The 8,615-nt window shown below is 40.4% G+C and overlaps 1 protein-coding gene and 1 long non-coding RNA gene across 4 annotated transcripts; one reads left to right on the top strand and one right to left on the bottom strand.

Moving 5' to 3' along the window:
- Window positions 1-1,757: 1,757 nt before the first annotated feature.
- TEX30 (testis expressed 30) lies at window positions 1,758-8,615 on the bottom strand. 3 transcript variants are annotated; one of them, XM_025924252.2, is made up of 7 exons: window positions 8,466-8,615; window positions 7,442-7,749; window positions 5,061-5,134; window positions 4,364-4,594; window positions 3,547-3,598; window positions 2,832-3,037; window positions 1,758-2,221 (listed from the first exon to the last, which is right to left on the bottom strand). In XM_025924252.2, exons 3-7 carry the CDS (start codon window positions 5,073-5,075, stop codon window positions 2,048-2,050), a joined length of 678 nt encoding a protein of 225 aa, XP_025780037.1. In that variant the 5' UTR covers window positions 5,076-5,134; window positions 7,442-7,749; window positions 8,466-8,615; the 3' UTR covers window positions 1,758-2,047. The 3 variants fall into 3 exon arrangements, with proteins under 3 accessions (XP_025780037.1, XP_086564600.1, XP_086564605.1); XM_086708474.1 differs by having other exon boundaries at window positions 7,442-7,959; window positions 8,466-8,603; XM_086708479.1 differs by lacking the exon at window positions 7,442-7,749 and having other exon boundaries at window positions 8,466-8,574.
- Window positions 4,394-6,467, top strand: LOC147584637 (uncharacterized). Its single transcript, XR_015251884.1, has 2 exons — window positions 4,394-4,505; window positions 5,800-6,467. It is a non-coding gene; the product is annotated as an uncharacterized LOC147584637 (long non-coding RNA).

Genomic DNA, 8,615 nt, shown 5'->3' with positions numbered 1-8,615 from the left:
TGGTACACAGCTCTCAAATGACAAGCTATTTCACCAATCAGGAAGTTTCTTACAAGTAACTCTCGGAAAAATCAACTTTAAAAGACCATCTACGTCATCTCTATGTTTGATGTAGTATCTTTGGTCATCTATATTATCCCTATAGTTTAATTTGCCAACAAATAGGACTACATAGCCTGGTTAGTAACCTTTTAACCTTCTTCACTGTCCTTTTTATGTTATGGTCTGCTCTATAGTAAGTTTTCCTTTTTATTTTCCTATTAGTTTTATTTCTGACTTTTAATATTAGTATTTCCCAATTGATTTGTATTTGTTTGTAGACCATAATTATATTTGTCAGCTCTGGATGTGTTTTATGTGTTTATAATACCTTGATATCAGTAGTGTTTTAAAGTTTCAAATGTTAAGCAATGATTATGTACTATGTACTATTTTTTAAAATTTAAGCCTTGTCAGGGGTGCTTAGGTGGTTCAATTGGTTGGTTGAGTGTTTGACTTTGGCTCAGGTCATGATCTTGCAGTTTGTGAGTTCAAGCCCCGCGTCGGGCTCTGTGCTGACAGCTCAGAGCCTGGAGCCTGCTTTGGATTCTGTGTCTCCTCCTCACTCTGCCCCTCCTCCCATCCTCATGCTCTCTCGCTCTCTTTCAATAATAAATGTTAAAAAAAAAATTTTTTTTTAAGTCTCGTTTCAGAAATTTAGTCAAAAAGTAACTATTATATCCTGAGTGACACTGACATTTTGATTTCATAGTGGTACGTAATTTCACTCTGTAATATAAACGATTTGGACACTGTTACCCAGGTTTCTGTTCTTTATGCACTATTGAGAAAAATTAACAAATAATTAAAATCCATGGACCCCACCAGAGAATGAGGGACCTCAAAAGTCAGCAAGCTGTCCAATCCACCTTGAGGCTGTCTGAAGGGCCTAACATTAGACCAGTAGAGAGGCCAGGAAAAAAAGAGTCAGTATCTTACTGTAGAAAAACACCCTTCACTACAAACTTACACATCATCAGCCCCATCACATTTTGTGCCCGTCGTAGGAAATACGGACACTGTGTTTTTAATATATAACTCAACACCATTCCAAGTCCAGTCCAGGTATTGACTGAACTTCCTAAGACAAAATGAAGTGCCCGAAGTCTGCCTAGATTTCAGCACAGATGTATAGTCCTTATTTCATTCTCCTCTTATTCGGAAAGGTCGAGACATCAAGTTCCTCTGTTATAGTTAAGCTCTAAGTATTTACTCATCTTTGCAAACCCAATCAAGCTTTGCCTGTAACAGGCCTTCAGTAAACATTTACTTTTTTAATGTTTATTTATTTTTGAGGGGGAGAGAGAGCGTGGGTGGAGAAGGGGTAGAGAGGGAGACACAGACTCTGAAGCAGGCTCCAGGCTCTGAGCTGCCAGCACAGAGCCCGATGCAGGGCTCAAACTCACAAACTACAAGATCATGACCCGAGCTGAAATCAGACGCTTAACTGACTAAACCACCCAGGTGCTCCCGGTAAACCTTTCTTGAATGAAAGTTGTTACTTCTTTCCAAAAACAATGTTCAGGGTCCCCATATTTGAAAATGTATCTTCCCTCCTATCCCTTAACTGAGATTTAAAAGATTAGGTGAATGAGTGTATACATTCTATAAAACTGATCACACTCAGCACAGTAATGTAATGCTTATTTTCCTTTTTTAAAGACACTGCTCTGCAAAATTAGACTACTTTCTCAGTTGCACAGAAAATAAGACAAAAGTTCTAGTGTAACAAAATTCAAATGTTTAATTTTTTTCAAAACTTAACTATATTAATGAAAATAAATTATATGTAGACCACCTTCAGTATTTGTACATCATCTTTATACAACTATAACAGTGCTTTCAAAAGATATTTTGTAGAGAACATTAATTTCACAATTAAAACATGTTTTAAAAATGGGGGAACATTAAATTCATCTGAAATATCTCATAATGCAAGAGGTATGCTGTTCTTTATCAAATGAACTCTATTTGTATCCAAAATAACATGGCTTTTAGCTAAATACAATTATTTCTTGTCCATTTCAGTGATTTCCTGGATCCAAAACAAAATCTGTGTATTTATTTCTTTGAAAACATCATTTGTTGAACGTCCTTTCACTGCCATGGAATGGTTTGCCTTCTCAATCCAGTGGATTTTATTGGGAGCTTGCATTTTCTGTGCCACTTTCTCCAACAAGTTCTAAAGGAAAAAAAGAAGAAGATACTAGACTAATAATGCTCTTTTAGTGTTTAATAAGGATTCTCTCTCTCTTTCCTGCACCACCTATACTGGCATCCATTCACTAAATATTTATTAAGTACTTACTCTACAGACAACTTTCGAGGCAATGGAATATGCAAAGAAATGTCCACAGAAGTGGCAGTCTACATCTCAGTTACAGCAATACCACAAACAGATCAAGTACTCATTATTGGCAATATATAGTAACATGTACAAGTTATTAACTTTTTCTCAAGAGTCAATTTTATAATTGAAGAGGCTGCTTGAATGTTGAAATGATAAAAACAAATGTATAGTCTAGTAATCCCCAAAACACAAAATTCAGATATTAATCTTTCATTCCCAAATAAGAGTCAAACCATTTAGCAACTCTTTCCAGGCAGATGAATTCTGTCAGTATGCTTATATTTCTCGGTTCTCCAAAGCAACAGGTAACTAAGTCACAAAACTAGCATTAGTCCAATCAGCACCTTTTAAAGAGACTGAAAGCTGCAGGTAAGATCTTGTTCCCAAGATAATTGTCTTTCATTCACTCTCTCACTTACACAAACATCAAGTTGTAAATCACCTTTTCACACATTTCATCTGCTGAACCTGACACAAACAATACAGGATCTTTTATACGATAGAGATCTTCATCTCTAAGTTTATGTTGCTGCTTTGGATGGTGCAGTGGGTAAGAAATACAAATGAGACCTCGAACAAAAGCATCAGCATCATCTGGCTCAATATGGCACATTACAGAAGCAGCTGCTCTTGAGCCCATTGAACGACCTAAAATCAATTAAAATTAAGTTCAGTTTGATATATAAACATTCATATAAAGAAGTGGTGATAATATGGCAAATTAGATTTCATTTACTGTTCATCCATCATAACTGCATCACTTAACTCCAAAAGGTGGCAATTAACAAGCTGCGATACCCATAATGGACATCTATAGCTTCCTTACATAGAGCTAAAAATGATCCTAAGTCAAAAAAAAAAAAAAAAAAGGAATTATTTTTCTGAAGAATACTTAAAGATCCTTGTGAAGGAATCATTTTACAGAGGGTGACTCAGAGATATAAATAAAAGGAGAGATCCTTGGGTTACAATACATATCTATGAGGTTTAAATCTACTTTAAACATATAAAGTACCTTGATATTATACAAGAAAGTGACTTACCAAAACAAAACAAAAAATCCTTAAATTAGCTTCCTGTCATCAATTAATTTTAATTCTTGATTACCTGTTCCTATATTAATATTAGTAAATTTAAAAGCAAGTATTATAACTTACCGCCAAGGAAAACACCTGTCAATTTGTATTCTCCTAAGGTCTTTAGGTAATTCTAGAAAAACCAACCAAAAAATTATCAATTCTTCTCCTATAAAATATTCGACTGGAAAACCAACATATATTTCCCATCATTACTGAAATGTATGAAAATCTTTGTAAAGACAACCATAAAATCTTAAGGGAGTCTTCTTGAAAGAGGTAACCAGTTCTTTGCATTTCCAATCATGCTGTCACTATCAAATCATATCCTGGGTAATACAGGCAAGTAAGTGAGGAAAAAAAAAAAAAATCACTTCACCAGTCTAAAAAATTCAAGATTCAGGTACTTAAATATTTTTAAGAATTACATTAAAAAAAGCCAGTAAAAGCTTCCAACTGATACAGAATTTAATAACACTAACGTCTAATTTAAAGCCCTGAAAAATCTATCAAGTTTGAAATAATCTGGATTAAAAAAATTTCAACTTTGTTTTATCCAGGGATTTTAGTTTCAAACTGTGCTATATTTATTTGTACATTCATAGTATGGTAGGCAAATATTCAGAACTATATAATCTGAAGTTATGTCATTCCAGTAAGAAAATTATTATATCACAAATAGCTTCCCTTGGCAGTACCATAGGATATTTATGATGTGAGCATTCATCTCCATGGAAACTGACAGCAAAAAAGAGAAATCCATTATACAGCTTTCAGGTACTGTTGAGTTTCTAAGAATATTCATTAAAAGTTTTTTAAAATAAATAGAATTTGTCTTAAATGTATTAAGAATTTTACAACAGAATTGTTACAAGTAAATATAAAGAAATTTTCTTACCAAAACTGATTTATATGCCTTAATTCTATGTACAATATTAAGGCCTTTACAGGTAAATCTCAGGCAAAAAAACCCATGAGATGCAAGATGGGATGCCAGTGACATCAAATGAGGAAGATTCATATCTCCTGACGCTCCATGTGTAAGAATTATTCCATATGTTAAGCTCTTGTTAGGTACCAAACAAACAGCATCTAGTAATTTATTTCCAAAAGGTATTTTTAATTTAACCTGGAATTCAAGAGAATAAAGGGATCAACAATTACTTCCTTGCCTATTCAGACAACTGAACAACTATATGTTTGTTTTGTGAGACCCATGATTCACATGGCCTCTAAATAAAAAGCACTATTAACAATAGCTAATATTTAAGTACTTATTGTCAAGTACTGTAAGTGCTTTATATGTATTAACTTATTTAACCTTCCTAATAATTCTATAAGGTACTATTATCACCTCCATTTTATAGATGAGAAAACGGAGGCACAGCAGGTTAAGTAATTTGCCCAGGTTACATAGCTACTAGCTAGGATTCAAACTCAGGTAGTTTGCTCCAAAAGTCCTTACTCTTAACCACTAATGTTACTGTCTACCACAGTACAAATTGAAAATAAGAAAATTACTCTGGAGCCACATGACTTAAAAAAAAAAAAAAAAGGAACCCTGAAGATGCAGAACATATGAAAATATGTATTACCTCTGTATGATTCATTTTCACTGTTGAGTAACAAACTTAAAGTGCATTACATCTGAGAAGCAAAGGACATCTCCCTGAAAAGAAGATTCTGTTGTGAACGGTGGGTTGGCAGATATGGACATGACATAAGAAGTATGAATGAACACATTCAGCAGCTGAAATAAACACATTTAGAACTACTTCTCTAAGAACTGGTGCCTTTACATATGCATTACTCAATTACTTCCAAGGTTCCTAAAACCATGGGCACCCAGAATTGGTTACAGGGCCAGGTGTGGGAATGGCAGATGTTATATAAGAAAAGCCAATATGATACCTTGACATGGAAATCTTAACAAAATTCATACCAAAGTAGAATGTTGTATCTTGGCATATATGCATATTTTTTTCCCTAAACATCTTTATTTTCAACCAACTATCTTTAACTTAATTTCACAGTATCTTTCCATTAACTTATTTCCTTATCATCATTCAGTTCTTCTTCCTACCCTGCAAGAGAAGTATGTATCCACACTTTTTGTCAGGTGACTTTGCAGAGCGTCCCAATATGTACTGTACATACATCTCCACCCTACTGATTTGGGCCTTGACTATGAGACACTACATTAACTAATGAAATATATGCGAAAGTTGTAATGTGCCACTTCTGAGCTGGCACATAGCAAATTCCCAGAAGCCCCCTTGAACTCCCATCCCCAGTCATGAGAAAAGCATGTTCCAGGTATTTTTGCTTTTTCAGCCTGGGTCCCAGAACAAAGATAACACGCTGCAGCAGATATGAACCCGAAAGTAAAGTCTGGAGTCCAGCCTCATCCAGCCAAGATCTAAGCCACTGAAGAACCAAAAATGCTGGCCTGAAGAACCCAAGAGCATGAAATGTTAGGCCACTGAGATCTGGGGACTGTTACACAGCATTCCTTCCTATGGAAGAGATCTCGTATTATTCAAGGTATAACCAACACCAAGATCTCCATTATCCATCTATTTTTTCCTGTTAACATTCATTCATTCATTCATTCACGGAATAGAGATAATAACAGAGTTCAAAGTTCAAAAGGTACCAAAAATATACAGTGAAGTGTCCCTCATTCCATTTTTGCCTTGCTACCCAGATCCCTTCTCCAAAGTCAACCAATATTGCCTGCTTCTTCTGTATCTTTCCAGATATTTTATACATATATACACACACACACCCCTTTTTTTAATAAACTCATATTTTTCTGAATCCCCCACCACCTAACATACATCTTTTGTTTACTCTTTTCTCTATACAATGAGCTTCTTTCATTGTGTTTTATGGCTGCAGAATATCCCAAGGGAAGGTTGTGCATGATATATTTCACCAACCATCACTGACACTGATTCTAATCTTTTGCTAAAATACTGCAATGAATGGTATGCACCTTATTTTCTCACGTGTGTAGACCAACTGTAATAACTTTGTGGGAGAGGAGCTGCTGTATCAAAGGGTATATTCACTTGCAATTATATTTTTTAAGGAATACATTCGATTTCTGAATAGGTAATATTTGCATATGTTACAAAATTTTTAAAGGACAAACATGTAAATAGTTAACCCTCCTCAGATTCTTTTCCTCCAGCCATGGAGTTTCCTTTCCCAGAAGTAACCACTGTGACCAACTTATTTTTTTTTAAGGTTTGTTTGCAGGGGTGGGGGGAAGGGGGCAGAGAGAGGAGGAGAGAATCGCAAGCAGGCTCCATGCTCAGCATACAGCCTGATGGGAGGGCTCGATCACCCCCTGACCCCATGAGGTCAGGACCTGCGGCGAAATCAAGAGTCAGGTGCTTAACTGACTGAGCCTCCCAGGCGCCCCCACTGTGACCCGCTTAACTATCTTTCCACACGTGTGTGTTATGTGTGCAGAAAAGTTTTCTGACTTGAGCCTGAGGGGAATCGGTCTGGCTACAAAAATCCTGGGGTTTCGGTGGGGGGAGGAGGAGAATAAAGGACTTCAGGCTTCAGCGTCCCTGCCTTCAAAAACACAGCCCCCTAGTTAACTGTGCCTGAGGTCCCCTGGTTCAAAGCTCCGTCCTCTGTTCTCCCAAGAGCCTCCCGCCTTCTAGTGGGAGAAGGCAGTCACCCAACACTGTGAAACCGGGAAGGAGATGCGCACATCTAATTACCTCGGCAACAGACTTCACCTAGGTGCACCCCCAACACCACTTCCTTCGCTGGCAGCTGCCAGTTTGTGTGTTTTGTATTCAATTGTTCCACACTGTTCCTTGCTGCAGGTTTAAAATTACGCTGTTTGCTAAGAACCTTTGCCTTCCGGACCCCACTACTTTACTGCTATCGTTTCCTTTCCCATTCTCTCCATCATTTGAATTTAAGTCTTCTAAAAAAAAAAAAAACCCTTTACCGTAATTTTAGTGAGATTCCAGGAGCCAGTATTCAATCCACTTTCTTGGCCTAGAATGCTCTACTCTCCCGAAACCACCTGGATGTTTGGGTTCTTTCGGAGAAACTCTACGGCCTGCCAGGTTTCCGGATGAACAGTCCACTCCTCACAGCTGGTGCCCTTGTTCTCCACCGGCTACTTCGGTTACCAACGAAACTGTTCCGGGATACGGTGCAACCCGGTCTCTGCAGTTTGGGTTACGACCTCTGGTTTCGCATTCGGACAGGGCAGGGCAGGGCAGCAGTCTGGCTCTGCCCCAAGGTCTTCAACTGTAAAAGGAGAGCCACAGGGATACCCTGAGGACGAATCTGCAGTCTCCGTACTTCGCGAGCATTCCGGAGGGACTTGTACGACGACCACGAATACCGGGGGCGCAAGAGGCGATCACGTCTCGTGCTCAAGGACCGACACGCCACGACCACCCCAACTTCCAACCGAAAAACTGCGCGGGCATCGTCCAGTGTGTCCACAGCGGTGCGCTGGAGGTCACGGGCGAGCAAACACGTGAAGAGTTCAAGTCTTCCGGAGGCCGATGACCTGGCCGGGTGGGTGCACACCAGACAGCACGCGGGACCAGGGCAGAAATTCGGAGCGACCCCCCACCTCCCCGCCAAGAATTTAGGGTTCCAAGGCACCTGTGAGAACCCTCTCGTGCACTCAACTGGCGCGCGTGCGCCGGGTGCGAGGTGGCCGCCCCCCGCCCCCGGGGCCCGGCGCGACCCCCTCACAGCTCCGGCCGCTTCGGCTCTCCCCGCCCGAGCCGTCCCCTCACTGCGGCCTCCCCAGCGGCCAGGAGGGCGAAACCCCGGCGGTCGGGCCCGCGGGCACCGCACTTACACCCAACGCCTCACGGAGGCGACCAGCAGCCGTCGAGGGGCGCCGGCCGCGAGCCCTAATGTTTCAGACGGGGCCGCCAGGCGCGCCAGCACCTTCCTCTGGAGGCCGTCCCCCACCCAGCGACGCCAACCGCCGCCGCCGCACTTACCGGGCCCGGGAAGGTGGCCGAAACCGCCTAGCCGTCCGCACTCCCTTCACGGAACAAACTACCACGCTCGAAGCGACCGCCTCGCCGCACCCGCCAGCCCGTTTCGCATCGGCGCACGCGCGCGCAGACCCCGCCCCCCGGGCGCGCGGG

This window comes from Puma concolor, chromosome A1 (genome assembly GCF_028749965.1).
Source record: "Puma concolor isolate L17-30 chromosome A1, mPumCon1.1.hap2, whole genome shotgun sequence".
NCBI classification, from domain to species: domain Eukaryota; kingdom Metazoa; phylum Chordata; class Mammalia; order Carnivora; family Felidae; genus Puma; species Puma concolor.
This window is presented reverse-complemented; position numbering and strand designations above follow the sequence as displayed.

Coding starts and splice junctions, on each gene's coding strand:
- TEX30 (XM_025924252.2), bottom strand. Junction 3,599..4,363: donor AGGCATATAAATCAGTTTTG/GTAAGAAAATTT, acceptor TGGTTTTTCTAG/AATTACCTAAAGACCTTAGG. Junction 2,222..2,831: donor CAGATGAAATGTGTGAAAAG/GTGATTTACAAC, acceptor TTTTTCCTTTAG/AACTTGTTGGAGAAAGTGGC.